The sequence below is a fragment of the Pan paniscus genome, chromosome 4 (genome assembly GCF_029289425.2).
Source record: "Pan paniscus chromosome 4, NHGRI_mPanPan1-v2.0_pri, whole genome shotgun sequence".
Lineage (NCBI taxonomy): Eukaryota > Metazoa > Chordata > Mammalia > Primates > Hominidae > Pan > Pan paniscus.
The window spans coordinates 57,042,521-57,065,425 of NC_073253.2; the positions used below are offsets into that span (position 1 = coordinate 57,042,521).

The 22,905-nt window shown below is 35.6% G+C and overlaps 1 protein-coding gene across 1 annotated transcript in view; it reads right to left on the minus strand.

Moving 5' to 3' along the window:
• MAP3K1 (mitogen-activated protein kinase kinase kinase 1) overlaps positions 1–22,905 on the minus strand; it is an 80,614-nt gene that overhangs the window by 14,585 nt on the left and 43,124 nt on the right. Inside the window, exons 3-13 of the mRNA XM_034960082.3 lie at positions 21,662–21,862; positions 16,649–16,849; positions 16,127–16,243; positions 15,606–15,754; positions 9,551–9,672; positions 8,860–8,941; positions 8,573–8,753; positions 6,271–6,549; positions 2,480–2,601; positions 777–868; positions 307–496 (exon numbers count right to left, since the gene is read on the minus strand). Coding sequence (XP_034815973.2) covers positions 307–496; positions 777–868; positions 2,480–2,601; positions 6,271–6,549; positions 8,573–8,753; positions 8,860–8,941; positions 9,551–9,672; positions 15,606–15,754; positions 16,127–16,243; positions 16,649–16,849; positions 21,662–21,862 — 1,736 coding nt within the window. The remainder of the gene's footprint in view (positions 1–306; positions 497–776; positions 869–2,479; positions 2,602–6,270; positions 6,550–8,572; positions 8,754–8,859; positions 8,942–9,550; positions 9,673–15,605; positions 15,755–16,126; positions 16,244–16,648; positions 16,850–21,661; positions 21,863–22,905) is intronic.

A 22,905-nucleotide genomic window follows, 5' to 3' on the forward strand; every position in this document is an offset into this window, starting at 1 on the left:
CTGAAAGAAAAAAACATTCATTACCATATAAGTTCCAATTACTGAAAAATACATGGAAACTTAAAAAATGGTAGTAATTTACAGCATGTATACTTCAAAAACCATTTCAGCATAAAGTATCTATAAATTTTTAATTAAAGAGCCCAGACTTTGGGTTTTCATATGTCAATCAAATATTAAGGTATCAGCAACCTATTCATGCTCTGTATTTTCTGAGTCTTTCAAAAATCTAAAATGTGTCATTCTTGAGGAGGGTGTAGGGAGGGTAGGAAGATACAAGTAATACATTTTCAGAAGAAAAATTACCTGATTTCAACAGGCTCAGCTTGTGAAACATCAGTACTGACAATATGAGGATAAAATTCAGCAGGAAATTCCAACAACAGTCTATCTATAAGACAAAGGCGGCCAAGAAGTTCTTGCCAATTGTTTGATTCAGTTTGGTTTCCAAGAATACAATTTAAGACATAATCAACACCACCAATACCAATGGATCCTACAAAAAGGAAAGTAAAAATATATGATTAAAAAATAGTGATATTAAAATCTAAAACAAGACATGATTAAATGGTGTAAGGCCAACAAAAATATTCTGAACTATTTTAAAGAATTTCTCTCTCAGAGTAATTCACATTTCTAACTGTAACGCAGTGAATCAATTTATAAAATTACTTCAAAATCCTGTAAACTGCCTCATGAGAGATTATGAGATTAGACAAGGCTGCTCAGGAACATGATAAAATATGCTATATTCATTTTAAGTGAAAAGTTATTACCAGCTTTTAGTATTTCTCTGCCAACTGCCAACTCTCCTGCTTGGCCTTTGCACAGTTCCAACAGTGTTGATATGGACAGCTGACTTGTGCGGCTAAAAGCAAAGGAAAAGCAACATCAATCCTGGATCTTGGCTAAAATACTATACAATATTAGAGGAGTAATGTAATGCCTTGTGAAAAAGTGGAGAAATAATGTTTTCAGGAGTGTTTACTTTTCCACCACTAAAATCACATTAACAATGTCACCATAAGTAGTAATATTCATTTATTAGGTCTAATTTCGTAAATTTAACATATCCCCTATGTTAAGCACAGAATTTTCAACAATGGCTCTTTGCAAGTATTGATTTAAATACCAAATCAGATAAAAGTCTTATATTTTGTTAAAAGAAAAAACAAGGACCTTGATATTTTGATTTCTGAACTTTCACTAAGAAGCTCTTGAATTAAAAACAAAACCTTCCTATCCAAAAACCCTCCATTTCCTTACATAGCCAAAATGAGGTCTGAATATTATAAAATCTCTCTACAGTATTTCTTATGTTCAGTCATTCAGGTGACCAGGTAAACAACCTAAGTTTAGAGTTTCAAAAAGTGAGCAGCATAACAAATACCATGAGAACACTGAATTCTCAGAAATATACCTATTCTAATATTTAAAAATAACATTTTTCCTATGCATTTTGCAAATTACTTGTTAATTTGCAATATTTTACAGATATACAATGTTTTCTCTAAGCAACAAGGAAACATCCAATATTTTCAATCTATAGAGAAAACAATAGAGGCAAAAGACAGACTTCATGATATGAGAAATTCGTTAAAGGTAGGTACCTAATTTTTGAGATCCTGTGCAAACTAAGTCATTATGACTTGCAGAGGAAGAGAAAGGTTGTACTGAGAGAACTCTAAATGGGTGAAATGGAAGAGGCAACAGAAGGGAGATTCAACACTTCTTGCTAACCAAGATCTGCTGGGATAGAAAGAAATAGGAACTACCAAATAACTGTTCACAGTAGCTGTGATTATTAAATGAAAATTGATCTTTTCCTCCTATTTTATGGAAGGGGAAAATAAAAGAGAACCATTGGTCTGAAAAAAGCATGGCTTGTACTCATCTTTACTGTCATTGTACCTCAATTCTCTACTTCATATTTTTCTTTCCAGTTAGGGTTATTCTTGTTCCCTGTCAATTTTTAAGGATATTGCAGGAATATATAAAATCTAAAAATTTTTTGACAAAACTGTCATAAGTAGAGTAAAATTCCACTACACTGAAAATGAGATGGATTTGTTAATTTTTTATCCTGATAATAAGGCATATGCAGGTGTAATGATCTTACTGGTTCCTATTCTGTGTAACCCATACTCTAATATGAGATTATAACTTATAGATATAAATGTCAACTACTGTTCTTATCGACTGGTCTTCAGATTATGAATGTTACTAAAGAGAGTAAATCACAATACAATAATGTGGAGATCCATGCAGTTTGTTTGCCTGGCTTTTACTTGCCAGTAGTTCTTCCCGCCAGTCCTTAAGAGCTTTAAGTGCTGCATTTTCATTTTAAATCTCACATTAAAAGACAATGTTCAAAGACTCATTTAATAAAATGTATCAGATATTCACACTAGGTGTGAGGCTTGCTGCGAGGCACTTTTAAGACAAGAGGGTTTGAAGTGGTTCATCAATAAAGCCTTACCTATTGGCATCTGCACATTTGACTAGGATGGTGTCTACAACTGGCTGGAGAAGTCTCTGAAGTTTGATTCTTTCCGCTAAACTGTGGCAAGGAGTATATACCAGCATGGCTCTCAATGTTTTCTAAGGAAAAAAATCTGAAGGTCAGTTTATGTACACTTAAAAAGCATCAGAGATAATGGCCTAATTTGAGACAATTTGAGCAACAAAATAAGTAGACAGGAATGGATTATAACCCATAGAATAAAATAAGAATTCCATGCTTCTGTAATAATACAACTAACTAACAATAAATGAATGGGGCAGGAAGGAATTTTCTGAACTCTTTTCTCTGCAATTTTTAAAAGTCTGAATTCATTTCAAGATGAAAAGTTAAAAAAAATTATTTTAAAAAAGAAAATGAGAACAGGCGCCAACCTGAAAGAGCTCCATTCAATGGTCAAGGCTGGAATAATTAGAGCAACAAAACAAATGATGGTAGTATTGGGTTGCAACCCACAGAACAAAATGAATACCCAGGAGCCTACACCAATACAAATTAAAAATTGAATAGGTATATAAACGGAGAAGCTCTTCTTTATAGAATAATTCCAATTAATTAATGTAGAAGGAATGAGGAAAATAGAAAATCACCACTAGAACACCATTTTTAAAATTATACTTTAGTTGTGGGGTACATGTGCAGAACGTGCAGGTTTGTTACATAGGTACACACATGCCATGGTGGTTTGCTGCATCCATCGACCCGTCATCTACATTAGGTATTTCTCGTAATGCTATCCCTCCCCTATCTCCCGACCCCCGACAGACTCCAGTGTGTGATGCTCCCCTCCCTGTGCCCAAGAGAGCACCATTTTTAATGGTGTAGTAATAACTGCTATAGGCAAGATCCACAAATGCTTTTAAAATCAGTGGACAAAATTTTGAGGTGAAATAGGGTATTTGCATAATCTCAAAGTAACTCTCACAAGATATTTAGGAATATTAACTTTACAGCAGGGAAACTTGGTAGACATTACCTTAACTGACAGCATCACCAATAATAAAAGCCATGGGCATATGTACCCACTGATATGATGCACTAAGAAAGGCCTGTCACCTCTGTGGCATTCTTGTGAAAAATACATAACTTCCATCTAATCATGAGAAAACATCAGATAAACCCAAATTGAGGGATATTCTACAAAATAACTGGCCAGTAAACTTTGAAAGTATCTGTCAAGGTCATTAAAAACCAGGAAAGGCTGAGGAACTGTCATGGATGAGAAGACATTAAGGGGACATGGTGACTAAATGCACTGTGGGATCCTGGATTGGATCCTGGAACAGAAAAAAGACAACAGCAGAAAAACTGGTGAAATCTGAATAAAGTCTGCAGTTCAGCTATGAAGGGCACTGTTGGGCAACTGAAGAGATTTGAGTATGAACTTTATAGTACAAAACAGTATTGTGATTAATGTTAATGTGCTGACTGTATATGGAAGAATAAATGGAATTATGTATTTGGTTTTAAGAGACACATATTTAAGTGTCATGATGCTGCAAAAAACTCTCAAATGATTCAGCAAAAAAAAAAAAAAAAAAAATTATGCAGAGGGAGGGAGAGGAAAAAAAGGAAGAGACAGAGGAAGGGGAGATAAGAGAAAGGGAAAGGGTGAGCCTTAACAGCAGGAGCCATTTCTGCCTCCATGGAGCCTGGTATCCTTTATACAATCTTTGTGCTCTAGGAACTCATAAGCTAGTTGGGAAACAGTCTGAACTTAAGAAGAAACAACCACAACAGTAAGGCAGTTACGGTGTGTACAAAAAGAGTAACACAGCAAAGGCTTTGCAGAAAAGGAACTAGCAAAAAGAGGATTTTATTTAGTCAAGTATGCCTGAAGGTTTGTGTTGGAAAATACTAAGTAAGAGGCAAAATATTGGGCCAATTGGTCTTTATTCTATAGTATGCTGGTCCCTCCAGATGCTACATGAAAAAACAGGGTGTAGCAAAATAACTCTGGGAAACAATGCATTCTATCCTTTGATCCTTTAGGTTCACAATGTACATTAGCTTACTGAAGGATCCTAGAAGCCTTTCAGTCAACAGACCTAGTTATCCTTGTGTAATCCAGTGTTCACCAATCTTAACTGAATACGGGATTCTTTCTTCAGGGAACTTTTCACAACCCTGCCAAACTTCCACAGAATATGCTTTAGGAATGTCAAAGAAACAGAAACCTCTAAAGGTTTCTAAATGATTTGGGGGATAATCCAAGTTGTGTTTAAGAAATAATGATAACTATTACATAATATTAAATGTTCTTACAATGTGCCAGGCATATGGTTGAAAGTTTCTACATAATCTAATTTCAAATCTAAGAGGTATTTTCATTATTTTATGGGTGAGAAAACTGAAGTTTATTTAAGAGAGGTTAAGTAACCTTCGTAAAGCCATCGTGCTAGTAAAAGGGAGAACCAGAATTTGAATCCAGGTCTGTCTCTATGATCTTGATCATGTGTTCAGATTGCCTAGGCTAGTCCAACTTTAACCAGCACATTATGCAAGCATTGTGGTTGGAATGATAAATTATGAGATCACTCAATTGTGACTCCAAACCCATGTTCGTAACTGTCATGCTGTATTACCTGTCAAGAAGATTCATTAGGCCCAATCGGTAGAGGATGCATTAGAAAAAGACTGAGGGAGGAAGCCTACAGACTGCTCATGAATTTTAAAAACAGACTAGATAAGAATTAAAGTAGTGATTCTGAATTGGGGGCAGTTTTGACCACTGGAGACATTTGGCAATGCCTGGAGACATTCTTGGTTGTCATAACTGGGGGCATGATCGGGTGGGGGTGGGTTTGCTCCTGGTATCTAATGGGTAGAGGCCAGGGATGCTGCCACAGTACACACATGACAACATCCCTGGCCCTCCCCCCACCCTCCAACAAATAATTATCTAACAAATGTTAATAGTACTGAGGCTGAGAAGCCCTAAAGAGACATATACGCAGAATGGAGAAAGTCCAGTTAGTCTCCTAAATTACCTCCTTGTCACTCTATTCCACCCATGAAAGAACTTTTAACAGGTTAAACTGGAAAACAACTCAATGATCTATGTCATGGAACCCTTTTCTTTGAAAAGGCTTTTGAATCTCCACATGACAATGTTTATTAAAAATCAATCAAAATGTTTATTAAAAACATATCTTCCTTAATATCTGATAAGTTTTTTAAAAAATCAGAATAACGTTGATGACTCTGCCATCCCAAAAAGCATTTTTAATTTGGTCATGTATAAGGTATCTGCTCAGAAAAATGTACAGATATGAACAGCAAGACATTAAAAAAATCTTTAAAAATTAGCAAGCTTGTCTAGCTCACCCTATTTGTTGTTGTTCTGTTTTGTTTTGTTTTAGGCTTTAGCAGCCTGAAGCCATGGTTTTTAGTCTGTCTCCAGTGGTAAGTGGAAAAGGAGGATGAGGAAGGAGCTTTACTGGCCCAAACAGAAACAGAAACTAAGAAACCATGACTATATTCTCTCCCTTGGATACCCCTGCAAAGCCTTTAAAACAATGAAACTAAAAAGTAAAACAGTTATATAAGAAACCTTGGACATCATAAGAATCAGTAAAATTCAAATTAACAAAAGAAAAGCTGTAATTTCCTGGAATTATGGAATAAAAATAAAATTTGGATTTTCCAAAATTAGGTAAAGTAGCTTTATTGTATCTTAAAACACTATCTACGAACCATCAAAAAACCCCAAACCCATAATGATATGATTATGGAATAAAGCTACTTACTAAAGCAGCAACGTACACTTTGTAGACAGGGTCAGCACAGACCATTGACAGAACGCTGCAGCATGCCTCCACCACATCTCCTGAGATACTGGTCTGGGAAGACCCACTGGTGGCTCCCCCACTCGGGCTGCTTCCACTGCTGCCCCCAGAATTTCCAGTGCTCTCCCCATTTGCCAACAGCAGGGCCCCACTGACATCATGGGAAAGACGCCTGAGGGCCATCTCTCTCACATTCCAGTTTCTAGAAAATAAGCAGCCAACGAGTTCCATTCCAAACACCTGTATCAAACACACACGATGAATTCAATGTAAAGAAAAGCTTATGGACCCAGAGTATTTTGAGTTTAGCATCATTTTTGATTACTGCATAAAAACTGGACATTTCTGAAATCTTTACCATCCTTCACAACTTCAAATATATCCAGCCACTTAAGCATCATAAGGAAGAATTTTATACTGAAGTTTAACTGGTAATTATCCAAAGTCATTAATATTTATTAGCTCAGGTAAAATTAATAATAAGCTCCATTAAGTCACTAGATGGCTATACATACATTCTATGCCTCTACTGTCCCACATGCTTACCAAAACGCCAAAAAACTGTGAAAACCTCAACTCTGTATTCATATTAAGGTAGTTTAAAGAGAAAAACTGGAGCAAGATTAAGAAAACAAACAAACAAACAAAAAACAAATCAAAAAAAGCACCAGGAGAAGGTTTCAAGAGATATAGAGTATTTCTCTTACAGACAAGAGCAATAAGCAAAACACATTTAATTGGTTTTTGTCTGTATAAAAAGGTTTAAAAAACTAGACAAAACAGGTAGGACTGTAAAACGAACGGAGTGGACAAATCAAACAACTGAAGAAAAAATGCTTGTGTTCGAGTAAGCAAAGGATAATTGTAGACGTAGAATTATAGTATATGCTGTTATCGTCGTCAATACCATGCCCCAAAAGCCAGAGTCCCTACAGTGAGGAAAGGGTGAATGGTCTTGACATTATGGGCCAATTAGCTAAAAGTAAGCTTAATACCTAAGATAATTCATTATGTGAAAAATGTCTAAATATTAAAGATGAATAAACACAATTTTTGGAAAAACAGATCATAACATACTTATTTACATATGTTTTGTTATAAAGGGATATTATGGGAGAATGAACCAACTAGAATATAGTGAGCTTCTGGTACTGTTAAGTAGTGTCCCACTACCTATGTTTTAACTGTCTTACCTAACATGCTTAATAAAAAGCTAGGAATGTAGAGCCTAGTCTGACCTAAAGCTTAGGCAAAACAAACTAGACCATATGCTTGAAAGAATGAACTCTAACAGCTCAGAATCAACTTGAGAGTTCTTTGATGGGTCATGAAAGGGCAGGTGAGGGCCTATGTTCATTAATAGTTCATTAAATTTCATTAATGAACTAGGTACAAGAATGTGTTTAATATTTTTGCAGATTTTATTAGATTCATAAATGGGTTGCTAATATGCTAAGAGAATTCCAAAGCTGCAGGACTGTAATGGTCACAAAAGAAATATGTAACAAATCCTAATGATATATAAGCTCAATGTGTTAATGCACCTGTTCACAAATTTAATTCAACAGAATTTAACAGATTATTGAAAATAATTATTTTACTTTATTATTGTCTACTGGAGACCCGTCTGGTTTTAGATCCTACATTTAAAAAATAATAGACTGAGCATTCAACAACCAAGAAAATCATTACAAACCAACTGACAAAAAAGCCCTACTTAGGATGAAAAAACATTCAATCAGAAGAGATGGTAAAGGGATGGGAAACTGTTCTTACAAATAAAAATGATGAACTCAAGGTAACCATCACATATTTTTTTCTTATTCATCTCCTCTGCAATTATTAAGCACCCATTGTATGCCATTAGGATATGAAAAGAGAAATTAATTTTAAATGGCAGCAAATAATAAACATGATAAAAATTCTTGGCAGGCACGGGGATTAAACATTGGGAAAAGTTAGCATTGAAGGGTTCTGGTTTCTATCCTTCTATCCTTGAATAACCCCGTATGTCCGTTAGTTCAGGAAGAGATGTTTCTAGATATGTGAAGTGAAACCACAAGAAGTTTTGAAGTTGAAGCTGTACAATAAGCAGTATAGTATTAATACCAAAAGTAACATTAAAATTTCCAGTGGAATAAAGGTCATGATGGAGGCAAGTAAAAGTGTTTTTTTAAATTATAAACAACTGAGGGAAGGAGACAAATACATTAATTGATCTATAAATATTTCTTTGAGAAATGAAAAACAAAGAACTACTTACCTGAATCCATGGCTCAGCTAAATCTTTGTAAGCAGGAGGGATTTGCTGAGTTCCATAATGAGTAAGGTTAAAATTGCTCTCTTGATTCCTTCGTGATCCAGCCAAAGGCTGCTGCTGTACGGTTTGCTGCTGTGCAGCTCTGAGGGAAGAAGGGGAATCCACAGGACTTGACAACTCGTGGCTAAAATGAAAAATAACAAAACTTGCTTTAAAAAAATTAAGACTTAAACCACACTTTGAGAAATTTTAAAAAATTAAACATATCCGTATCATTTCAAAATTATTACCTGTAGAAATCATGAGATCTCCACTTAGATCTACAAAGGGGACATATTAAAGGTTCTCTATTTCTTCTACACTCTTCTGCCCCTGAAAAATTACAGAAACAAAATCTTACAAAAATGTAAATGCTTAACATTATTTTTATTTCATAACTGTTTACAATTATAGAATTTATATAGAAGGAACCTCAAAAATAATCTAATTAAATGTTTATCTGAAAGCAAGTAAACACAGCAGGTTAAATGATTTTGATTTGCAAATGCTATTTTATTCATTCTGATAACATGTACTCTGCTTACTATTTTTCAAAACATTCTGCCCTGTTTGACTACCAGGTAAAGTCCTTCCAAACCTTACTTTGATGCTAGCCTTTCTGTAATGCCTGCCCAGGTCTTCTTCCACCTCCTTCCCTTCATGTATACCTTCCAGATTGAAATTGTTTCTAATTCTGTGCACTTCTTCCATTATCACATATGTCACACACACTTTATTGCATTTCTTTGCTCACACAGGTCATCTCCTAAAGATCCTACATTCCCATTTGTTGAAAACTTTTCACATAGGACTTAGGACTTAGATATACTTTTTTTATTCTCTCACCAATTTCCCCTCAAGCCATGTTACACTCTTAAATAACATAGTTAGCTCAGAGAGCAACTGTGTTGAGTAAGCACAGGGAGAAAAAGAGCCACATACAAATTGACATGCAGTGGTGGTGCAGCTTGTTCCTGCAGCCGTCTTCACACACTGTAAGACTTTCTTCATCAAGCATGCCCAACAAGCAAATAGGACACATCTGTTCCTCTTCATCCTTTATGCTATAGAAAAGGGGAAGAAAAAGTATTAAGCATAAAAGAATATAAAGTAGAACGGATATGCTAAAAACACTTTCTGCTTGCTTAGAATATAAATACATTAGAAATTCTTGTTTAAGAGCATCTTATATAACTGAGATACATATTTACGCTATTAATATACAGTAATTTAAAATCAGATTAACACACGAGTATTTATAGATTGTAGGTGTGAGTTAACCTTCTTTGCTATGAAAACAATTCAATACACAGACTGCAATCTTAGAAAGAAACATTTGTATCCCCCAAATTCTGCTACTGTACCTTTTGAATAGACCAACAGGTTTGACTATGTACAAAAATACACTACATGGTACCAGTTTCAAGATTTTAAGTACTGGCGGACCTTAGAGCTCAAAGATTCCACATCCTAAATTTAAATGCCTATTTCAGAAATTTCTGGTGGCAGTATGAACTGATCCAACTTTCCCAGAAATGAATCTAGGAACACATCACATTTTAAGTGTACACAATCTTTCACCTAGACTTCTAGGAATGTATCATAAGAAAATAAAAAGATAAATATATAGAGATATATGTATGAAAATGTCCACTGCAATATTATTTAGAATAACGAAAAGAAATCAAAACAACCAAATGAATGCCAAAAAGAGGCTAAACAAATTATGGCAAACCCAGACACCTTGAAGCCTTTAAAAAGGAACAGAGAAATCCATAAATGAGGTCAAAATAAAACTACCATGTATAGGATGATTCCATTTATGGCAAAATCACAACATAATGGTTAATTATATTGCATATACTTGAGTATTTCTAACATACAAAGTACTTTTAAAAATCAGTTAGAAAAATACTAATAAATAGTACAATGGACAAAGGAAATAAAAAGGCAATTGGAATAAAAAATAATAGATTGGTAACATCTGGCCCTGATAATGGCACAGAAAACCAGGTTCTCATATAGACTGCTGGTAGGAGTAAAAACTAAAATCTCTGGAAGGAAATTTTGTTAGTATTTCTTAAAATACTACATGGTATATATTCATGACTTAAAAATCCTATTTTCTAGGATGTTATCGCTACATATTTTAAGTATGTAAACCAAAAAGTGGAGGTGTACTTAATGTACATTAATTAAGGCAATGGCTAAATAAATTATGGTGTACCAACATAATCTTATACAGCCATGAAAAGAAAAAAGTATGTAATTTGGTGATGATGTGGAAAAATATTCTTGATATATAAAGTAAAAGTAAAAGAAAACTGCACACCAGAACATATGGCATGACTTTGTATTTGTTTAAAAACAGTAAGAAAGTTGAGAGAAACATGGATGGGGGAACGTGCGTGCATGTGTTTGCTGAAGTACGAAGTGTGCAAAGAAGAGTTTCATTCCTTGATTTATGTAATTTTTAAAAGTTGTATTAAATAGTTAACAGTAGTTATTTTGTGTGCAGCCAGGCTAAAGAGGGCTTTAGTTTTCTATTCATAAATGTTTTTATTTAAACCTTCATGATGTGAGGGATGGCTTTTAAAATCAATAGCCGTATTTCCATTATAATATAAAGACAAGGCTCTGGGATGTTAAATAAGTTGCCTCAAATCATAAAATCAGTTTGTGGCAGATTTATCATTACACTTTTATCTGAGAAGAATATGCCATAAACTTACAACATCTATAAATTTCAGAGTCTGCTAAGCTAGGCCCAATATTGCACTTCTACTATCTTAAACTATTAGGTTGGTGCAAAAGTAATTGCGGTTTTTGCCATTACTTCTAATTTTTTTAATTCTAATTTTGCCATTAGAAGTAATGGCAAAAACAGCAACTACTTTTCCCTGAAAAACAGATCTGAGTAACTACCAGCAAAATAACCAGTTCCCCAAATGCACAAAAAGCTTTCCAAAAAGCTAGTCAAACAAGTCAGCAAAGTCATAATGTGTGATTCCTGTGATGAAGGCACACTTACTAGTCTGTCCCTCCTGATGTACCTGCCCATCTCTTTTCCTAATTATGGAGCTACTTAGGATGGGGAAAAACTGTCAAGACTATGCATGCATTAGTAACAAAGAATTAACAGCAGCATTACAGAAATGATGTATACAACTACCTATAATAAAAATATTCATGGCAAAAATAATCCAAGGTCAACTAACCCTTCAAATAATTATACCAAAATTAAGCTTATTCATAGAGGAAAATAAAGTTTCACAATTTAGTCAAATTATAAGTGCAACTTATTAAATACTTCTCTGACAACAAAAAGAATACCATTCTGGGGTATTTCCTGCCTATCTTTTTTCCAAGTACATATTTTGTAAGCATTGTTCAGATCATTTATGTATATATATGCACTATTTCATATTTTAAAAATTTTTATTATAAAATTGCACTTAAACTCTTCATATACATAATTCTTTTTTTTGTTGTGGCAACATATGCATAACATAAAATTTACCATCTTAACCATTTTTAAGTGTACAGGTGAGTGGTATTAAATGCCTTCACGCTGTGCAACTATCACCACTATGTGTCTCCAGTATCCTTTTCATCTTGTAAAACTGAAACCCTGTACCCATTAAACACCATTTTCCATGATCTCCTTCCTCCAGCCTCTGGCAACCACCATTCTACATTTTTTTGAGACAGGATCTTGCTCTGTCACCCAGACTGTAGTACAGCGGCATAAGTATAGCTCACTGCAGCCTTGAACTTCTGGGCTCAAGAGATCCTCCTGCCTCAGCCTCCTGAGTAGCTGGGACCACAGGGGCATGCCACCCATGCCTGGCTAATTTTTCTTTTCTTTCTTTTCTCTTTGTTTTTTTTTTTTTTGGTACAGACAGGGTCACACTATGTTGCCCAGGCTGGTCAACATATCCTCCCACCTAGGCTCATTCTACTTTCTGTCTCTATGGTTTTGACTAAGTATCTCATGTAAGTGCAATTATACAATATTTGTCTTTTTGTGACTGGCTTATTTTGCTTAGCATAATGTCCTAAAGGTTCATCCATGTTGTAGCACACTTCCTTCCTTTGTAAAGCTGAGTAATATTCCACTATGTGTATATACCACATTTTATCCATTCATTTATTGATGGACACCTGGGTTGCTTCCACCACATAATTTTTAATGCCATCATAATTTTCCACTGACTAGATAGATCCTGTTTTAAGTATCCATTAATGTTGGACATATAAGCTGTTTCCATATTTTTACATTTTAAGAAACCATTACGGCCGGGCGCGGTGGCTCACGCCTGTAATCCCAGCACTTTGGGAGGCTGAGACGGGCAGATCATGAGGTCAGGAGATCGAGACTATCCTGGTTAACATGGTGAAACCCTGTCACTACTAAAAATACAAAAAATTAGCTGGGCATGGTGGCGGGCGCCTGTAGTCCCAGCTACTTGGGAGGCTGAGGCAGGAGAATGGCATGAACCCGGGAGGCAGAGCTTGCAGTGAGCCAAGATCACGCCACTGCACTCCAGCCTGGGTGACAGAGAGAGACTCCGTCTAAAAAAAAAAGAAAAGAAAGAAAGAAACCATTACAAACATCTTTGTACTCATTTTTTTTGACGTTTCAGATTTTTTTTAGCATAGTTTTTTCTGAAGCAAAATTACAAGTATAGAGCAGGGAGTAATGAACTTATAAGGAAAACAAATCAGCCTGCGGACTACTTGTGTAAATGCAGTTTTACTGAACATAGCCATCCCGTTCATTTATATATCGTCTTTGGCTATTTTCAGGATATAAGGGCAGAGCTGAGTAGTTTTAAAAGAGACCAAATGGACCACAAAATATTTAAAGTTTAAAAAAAGTTACCCATAATAGCACCTCCTATTAATAACCAGTGAAGTTTTTATTCCTTCTGATTTTTACATACTTGTAATACCTTTTCTGTATAAAACTGGGTTCATGCATAATATATTATTATAACCTAGATTTGGTTTTACTTATCGACATTTTCCCAGGCCATTCAATGTTCTCCAAAAGCATAATTTTAATGCCTACATGACATTTGTAACATGGGCATATGCTAATTTAATCATTCAATTGCTGTTGGATATTTAAACTGTTTCTACTTTTTCACCATAATACTATGAGAAACAGTCATATATGATATATGTGAGGCTTTTGCATTTCTCAGATTAAACTTTTACTTAAGAAGAACATTTACTGGATCAATGAATATAAATGTTTTTAAAAGCCATATTCCTTTTTTCTTCAAAAGGCTATACGGCTTTACATACGATCAAGCACATGCTTACAATAACTGAATTACATCATTTAAAAAGTCTTCATTATTTCGGTAAATAAAAACTGGTATCTTTTTTTAAAAAATGAACATTTCTTCGGTTATTAGGCTGACTGAACAGTTTTTGTGTTTCTTAGCCCCTTAAAATTCTTTTTTGGTGGATATTCTCTTTATGCCCTTCATTTTCAATTGAATTTTAAATTTGTTTATCCTAATTCTTTTATTATTGTTTTGGGCATAACATTTAAAATTGTATGTAATCAGACCTCCAGATAAATTTCCTCTGTATTTTCTTTTTATTGATCTTAGATATAAAAATAGTGGTTATACGAAACAAAAATCTATGTATGTATGTACAGTACAATCTCAGTAACCAAGATAACTTTTGTGATTCCCCCCATGGATATGCAAATCCAAATATATATATTTAACCTCAGAGAGAAACTTTCTATTTTGACTACTTGGTTTTAAGCATCTGTTATTTTTCTCCACAGTAAAAAGTTACAGAAATGTCACTCAAAAGGAAAAAGGAGCTGGGTGTGGTGGCTCACACTTGTAATCCCAGCACTTTGGGACGCTGAGGTGGGAGGAATGCTTGGGGCTAGGAGTTCAGGAGGCTGGAGAAATAAAGCTCATTTTTTTCATTTTATTTAGAAGAGATGAGGGGTAAAACAAAGATACCCAGGTTCTGGCTATACCTTTCCTCAAATGAGCTGCATAACCTCTTGGCTTCACTTATCGCTGTGTCACTGAGACATGCCAACTAGAAAATCTTCAATGTCTAAAAACTCGTAAAACTCTAGGATTCTAAAATTATTTCATTTAATCAAAATTAAGAAAATTCTTCAAACATTTACTTTTTCCACAGATGAAGAAAACCTCTCTTCTCTTCACTGCACCCTTGTTACGACCCTGCCACTTTTTCATTCTTCATGAATTTTGAGGTAGTTACAATACTTAACAGATTAATAGGATGAAGACAGGATTTAACCACTCAGAACAATGCTTCTCAAACTGGGCACTTCGGGAATAACATAGAAGGTGCCCTGGTAAGAGAAGCAGCACTCCTTTGTGGATTAATTTTTAAAAATCTAATTTTTACACTAAAACCAATAAAGCAATATACAGAACAGAAAGAAGATTCACATGAATGCTGTAGTTTTTAGCACAAAACGTCTATATACACACACACACTCACATGACCTTTAACATACATACATATATACAGACATACACACACCCATATATTTTTTAAGAGACAGGGTCTTGTTCTGTCACCTAGGCAGTGGTGCAATCATAGGTCACTGGAGACTTGAACTCCTGGGTTCAAGCGATCCTCCTGCCTTGGCCTCTCGAGTAACTGGGACTACAGGTATCACCACTCCCAGCTAATTATATTTTACTTCTGTAGAGTTGGGGTATCCCTGTGTTGCCCAGGCTGGTCTTGAACTCCTGGGCTCAAGCAATCCTTCTGCCTCAGTCTCCCAAGGTGCTGGGATTACAGGCACGAACCACCATGTCCAGAGAACTTTTAGTATCTTCACCCTTGATTTTAACTTGAAAGCCAAGATTCAATAATTAAATCATTTTAGAGCAACTTAACAAGTAGATATAAAAAATTACCCCTAAAATTAAAAGTAACACTGGATTAATGTTTGAAATCCTTAAAAAGTACTAACCTGTTTTCTGAACTAGATGTAGAAGTACTAGATGATGACAATGTATGAGAATTTGACATGCGTGAAACAAACTTCTGGATGGTGTTACGAGATGGAGCTTTGATCCTTGAGCTACGCCTACTGTGATATTTCTGGAACAAACTCTCAACCTAACATTGGAAAAAGACAGTAACAATGATATTTGTGCCATAATTATACATATGAAGAGTTCTAGAGGCTGAATTATTTATCTTTAATTTGCATGTTTTTCATAAAGTTGATTTAAGAGCTTCAAAAATAAGAACACATTATAGTTTTTACTAAGGACAACATTCTTACAGCAGGTCAGTGTTTGTTTTTTTCAAGCTAGAAGAAAAAGTTTAGTAAATATCTCATGAGAACTATTTATAAGCATCAACTAATTCTTACATACCTTCACACCTTTAAAATGGTCACTGCCTAAATTTAGTGAAGGATAAATTTTAAGAATATATCCTAAGAATATGCTAACAATTTTACTCTAAGCATTTATTAAAAACTACCTCAAAATTCTTTAAAGTTTTTCTCCATAACATTGGGTCTGAAGGTTCTAGTTGAAACACCCGGAGCATCACAAATAGCAGATGAATACAGAACGTTCCACGTGCACAGCTGCAGTTCTAAAGAGTTAAAAAGAAAACCTATAGGTTAATACATCTGTGGTTCACAAGAACTTCTAAATTTATCACTTTTACAATATTTCCAACTTTTTATACTAAAGTTTCTATTAATTCATATTCTTCATTATCTTTGTATATAAGAAAAATCTACAGCTATTTCCATGATTTAATCTTTCATTTTCACTGAATTTATTAAATAGATCAAATTTCTATTCTATGGTATATTAAGATAGTAAAACCTCATAAATACATTAAAGAAAAATATTAGCCTAAAATACATTTTAAGTTTACCTTTGTTTACTATAGGGAATTAATTGATCTAAATTTAAGAACATTATAGTATATAAATTTGAGGTAGTACCATATACTACTACTAATAAAGTATAAAATGGTGACGAATCCTACCTGAGGCCCAATAAACACCCGGTATTTATTGTCTGGGCTGTCTCCTCCAATCAGGAAAGAGTTAGGCCCTATCTGCTGCAGTAAGTACAGTCTGGCCCGCATCACTTTGTTAACACGGCGGTTTGTTTCCTCAGGGCTATATGGTGAGAAGCCATCTGGTGAAGGGGCTCTTCGGGGTGGTGTGATTCTGCCACTCTGAAACTTCACAACATTTTTTTTTATTAGGTACGTTTCTCATTTCTTAATTAAGAAACTATTATCCGGTCAGGCATGGTGGCTCACGCCTGTAATCCCAGCACTTTGGGAGGCCGAGGAGGGCGGATCATGAAGTCAGGAGATCCAGACCATCCGGGTTAACATGGTGAAACCCATCTCTACTAAAAATACAAAAAATCAGCTGGGTGTGATGGCACATGCCTGTAATCCCAGCTACTCTGAGGCTGAGGCAAGAGAATCACTTGAACCTGGGATGGAGGTTGCAGTAAGCCGAGATTGTGCCACTGCACTCCAGCCTGGGCAACAGAGTGAGGCTCCATCTCAAAAAAAAAAAAAAGAAACTATTATCCAAAGAAGATCATACAAGACAGTCATGTGGCAGATTACAGTCTGAAAAAATGTCCATTTTAAAATATTATGGAACAAAGGCTAAATGATTTTGTCTGACATACTCATCTCAGGTGAACTTTTAAAATCTCAGTCATCCCCATAAATGTTGATAAATATCTGGCTGAGAGAGACAACCATGTGGTAATTTTATAAATTATTCTATTAACATTTGAGTTCTTCGAAACATCTAATATAAACCAAAACAAAAAGCATAAAAAGTATATATCATAAGCAGGCAGAATGCTGTGTCTAGTAGTAAAAACTAAAAATCCAACTTCCTGGGATCTATTGAAGGCTTTATTAATCTTCTTTAACAGGAAATTTACAAACGCTGCCATGGAATGCCTCCCAGCATACACTCTGCAGACTCTTCCTCAATAAAAACAAATTAGTGGAAGCTGACAAAAACGCTCCTAGGGTGAGGATAATATATAACACTCTCACTATACTAATTTTCCTAGAACTTGGTCTTTCCATCAATGTCCAGTGGAAATTCCAGTTTTTTGGATCCCTAATTAAATAGTTAAGGGTAATAAATGTTGGCAAGACCACAAAGCAATTAGAATTCTCATATAGTGCTGGCAGAATGTAAAATGTGCAGCTGGTTTGGAAAACAGTATAGCAGTTCCTCAAAATGTTAAACGTATTACCCAGCAATTCCATTCCTAGGTATAAACTCAAGAGAAATGAGAATATATGTCCACATGAAAACTTGTACACAAATGTTCACAGTAGCATTATTCATAATAGCCACCAAACAGGAGCAGCTCAAATGTCCATCAACTAATAGATAAACAAAATGTGGTATATCCATACAATATTGCTCTGCAATTAAAAATGGAGTACTAACACATGCTATAGCGTGGATGAACCTTGAAAATATGATACTAAGTGAAAGAAGCCAGTCATAAAAGATCACCTATTAAGTGATCCCATTTATATGAAATGTCCAGAATAGGCAAATTATATATAGAGAGAAAACAGATTAGTGGTTGCCTAGGGTTGGGAGAGACTGTTGTTAAATGGAAAACTTTAGACAAAATAAATTTAACAGAGTTTATTTGAGCAAAGAATGATTCATGAACCAAGTGGTACTCAAAACCGCAAGTTCAGAGATCTCTGATCTAGCACCTTGAACAGCCAGCTTTTACAGGCTGAACACAAAGCAAAGCAAAGCAAAGGAATTAGCTGATTGGCTACAGCTAGGTGTTTGCCTTACTTGGGCATGGCATTATGCGAAGTCCCTAGTTATATAACAAATAGGCTGGCTGGCTGTTTGTGATTGGCTAAAGCTTGGTTTCATTTCCAGGTGTAGAAACAACCCCAGGCTACCTACTACCTATTTTGCTTTAATACTGCTAATAGGTATAGGATATCTTATTGGGGTAATAAAGATGTTTAAAAACCGACCATAATAATGGCTACACAACCCTGTGAATATACTATAAAACACTGAATTGTACAATCTAAACAGGTGAATTGTACAGTAGATGAATTACACATCAATAAAGCCATTATTTTTTAAAAAGCAGTTACTAAAAAGTAAAAACAAACAAAAAAAGCCAATTATGCATGCACACGTCATTTTGACCTGCTAGGTATCCAGCCTATGGATATGTTCACAGATACATGCTCACAGATGTACAAGATGACATATGTATAAAAATACTTTTGAAGCACTGTTTTCAGTAACAAAAGGTTAAAAAGATTATAAATGTTCATTAGTATATCATTCATTAAATAAACCATGATTTATCCAGCTAATGAAAGGCTATGTAACTGTTAAAAAGAATGAGGGGGTAACTTTGTCTAGCATATATGCCCAAAGTGGGTTTTGGGGGTGGGGTGTGGGGAAGGAAGACAGTTCTGTTTATACTTGTTGTAAACTTTCATTTTGATGGCCCCCATGAACCATACCTCCCAGTATTTACATTCTTGTGTAGTTCCCTATCACGTCAATTCTGGGTTTGGGCATGCAACTAGCTTTGGACAATAAGGCATTAACAAACACAATGAAGTGGACGCTTGAGAAGAGCCTGCATGTTGAGACTTGCCTCTCGAAACAATACTCGTTGCAACCCAGTCTTCGTGCTAGGAGGAAGAGATGCCAACAGCCCCCCAAGTGTTCTAGTATCCCAGCTGAAGCAATAGGCATGTGAGTGAAGAAGCAGTCTTGGACCTTTCATCTTCAGAGAATGTCACGAGGAACAGAGATAAGCCACCCCTGAGCCCTGCCCAATCTGCAGATTCGTGAGCTAGTAACTGATTATTGTTTTAAGTTAACAAAAATTAATAGTTAATTTAAAGGTATTTTAACATAGAGCCAACAACTACTGTTGGGCATCAGGTTTTACTGTAAAATGTTTTTGCTTCAAATGTACTTTTTAACGAATTTATGTACCTTAATAACTCCAGATCTTAAAAAAAACCCAAACTCCTCTTGTGGTCACTATCTCAACCATTTTTCCATTCAATCATTTGTTCTTCAAAGTTAGAAAGTGAGTCTTAACATGCATTTCCACTACTAGAAGTCTCTCTCTCACATGAATTTACCACCTATCTTTTTGCAAATTTCTTTGATGTTTAGCTTAATATACAAGACAGCTAAGATTCTCATAGCTGCTTCTGCATTCAATCTGCTGTGATATGATGTTTTGATTAAAGTATATGAAAGAAAGTTTGGCCTCATGCAGATACGTAGATGTAAAAGGAAGGAGTATTTTAATAGCCTTTTTTTTTTTTTTTTTTTTTTTAAGGAGTCTCACTCTGTCGCCCAGGCTGGAGCGCAGTGGCGTGATCTCGGCTCACTACAACCTCTGCCTCCCGGGTTCAAGCCATTCTCTCTGCCTCAGCCTCCAAAGTAGCTGGGATTACAGGTGCCTGCCACCACGCCTGGCTAATTTTTGTATTTTTAGTAGAGACGGGGTTTCGCCACGTTGGCCAGGCTGGTCTTGAACTCCTGACCTCCAGTGATCCGCCCACCTTGGCCTCCCAAAGTGCTAGGATTATAGGTGTGAGCCACTGCCTGTTCAAATAATGATGAATATTCTTTGGTACTATACCAAAGCTCAAAAAATGGTTTCTTAAAGGCAGTTGTAATGTGGAATCTGAAACCACATCAACAAACTTTTCCTACTGGCACATTAAAAATCCAAATGGTGTATTTTACACTTTGAATGTATCTTTTACCTATGAATAATTTTGTTATTATCATACACTGATCACGTGGAAAATATTGGTTCCTTAAGTTACGCAGATCTTCCAAATGTTCACATATTTCATTATACAGCATGAAAATAATCACATTTGTTATCACCAATCTTATCAGAAAAGTCTAAGCACTGGGAGGCTGTCAAGCTCATAGTGGTGGATAGTAGCTTTCTAAAATTCTAATTTTTGTTTCGACATCTCAACTTTTAACACTAGTGAAAAAATACTTAAGTTGCTTTTCTTTTTTTCTTTTTTTTTGAGATGGAGTTTCGCTGTTGTCGCCCAGGCTGGAGTGCAATGGTGTAATCTAGGCTCACTGCAACCTCTGCCTCCTGGGTTCAAGCGATTCTCCTGCCTCAGCCCCCCGAGTAGCTGGGATTACAGGCATCTGCCACCATGCCTGGCTAATTTCTGTATTTTTAGTAGAGATGAGGTTTCACCATGTTGGCCAAGCTGGTCTCGAACTCCTGACCTCAGGTGATCTGCCCACCTCGGCCTCCCAAAGTGGTGGGATTATAGGTGTGAGCCACCGCTCCCAGCCTTAAGTTGCTTTCCTTGAAGTGACAGTCTCATTTAATTCACCTTAAGAAAAATGTCTTCCAAATACCCAAATCTAAATAATCATAGTTTGTTGGTCACTCATTTCATGTTCCATGAAAGAAAGAACTAGTTCAGCTTGCAACTCTAACAACCGCACAAATACTTCTCCTTTAGAAACTACTGGATTTTGGTATGTAGAAGTGCTTTATGCATGCATCCCATTTCATCACACACAATATTACAAAGGCACGTATTTACTAAGAGTCAAGATTTAATAAAATTAATTTATATTTCCTTGTCAAAGGCATTATCAAGTGTAACTGGCATTTTTTTTTCTTTAATGGCTGATACACAGCAATAATGAATATAGTTTCTACAGTTGTAGCCTTAAATTGGGAAAAGGCACCAGTAGCTTTACCCACCACTGCAAATATCAATGCAGGGAAAGAGGCAAACAACATCCCAGTTTTATCACAAAATTAGTTTTGACCTAATAGACCCCAGAAAGGGTCTCAGGAACCACCCCCCCATCCTCAGGGGTCTGCAGATCATATTTTGAAAACTGATGTTCTAACAGATGGCTGGCCAGTCTTTTCTTTGTTATAAATGAAGCTAAAAATTATAAAAACTAACATATTTGTTGTAACATTAACTTACAGGCACTGGGGAAACTCTTTTTCTCCTTACTCCTGGAGATTCTGATTTCACTGTGCGACCTGATGGGGAGTTGCCAGGAGAAGGACTGCGTCGGCCTTTGGAAGCTGGTGAAGCCGCACTTGCCTGGACCTCTCCTGGAGACTCAGCTGCTAAGTGATTCATTTCAGATCCATCTCCTTTAACTGGGATTGGTTTTACCACCTGAATCAAAGTATTCCAATATTTTGATTACTTAAAAATATAAAAGGTAAGTAAATGTAAATATCATAGACTAGGAAATACACTTAATGAGTTTTTGTTATGAAATATTATACCAGTATACCAGACAATATATCAACTTTTATTATTACTTTAAGCTATTAATGTAAAAGACTATTTTTACCTGCACAAATTTCAGTCATTTAGGATTTAACACTAGTTAAAACGCAACCTCCTCCATTACAATTTTGTAATGCATACAAAACTGTAGAAATGGTATTATTTGTTATATACCCTAACTCATTTAACACTCAAAAGCAACAATCAAAGGTGATTAAACAAATGTGAAAAATAAGCACTCATAACTTCTACAGTCAACTTATTCAACTACTAGATCTAAGATCTAGGTACGTTTTTATTTGTTTTGACAAAATGTAGGACCTTGAAACAACACTGGGCATAATTTCAAATAGTTTGATGACTATGCAATCATTTTCCCTGCTTTGTGTGTGTGTGTGTTTCTTTACAATGTTATATTACAATAATAGGTTAGATGTGTATCTCAGAAAACCAAAAGAGACTAGAAGTTTAAAGATCAATTTCTCAAGCAGAAATGCAGTTTACAAGACCTGCCTTTTTTTTTTTTTTTTTAATTAAGGCTTTCAGACCTAATCTAGCCATGACCAAAGGCCAAACTCCACAGCCTTGTACAACTGAAGCTCAGCAGACCTTTCTGGACTTTCTCCCACTGCTCCTGTTCTATAGCCAGTTGCTGTGTTCACCAAACTTGCCTGACCCTTCCTCCTCCTGTGCTTTCACTCACTCTCCTCTTATTTTAATACTCATCTCCAGCCTGCAGCACCCCAGGCAGTACACCTTCACATGAGGAAAACTTACCCATCTTTCTAGGCTCAGTTAAAATTCTTCCTTTTATGAAACTTCCCTGAAGTCTACCAGCATGACATTCTTTCTCTTTCCTAAGTCCCTATTGCTCTTTTGCCCATCCCACACATTTGGCACCTAGTCACAAGTTGCTTTGTGATATT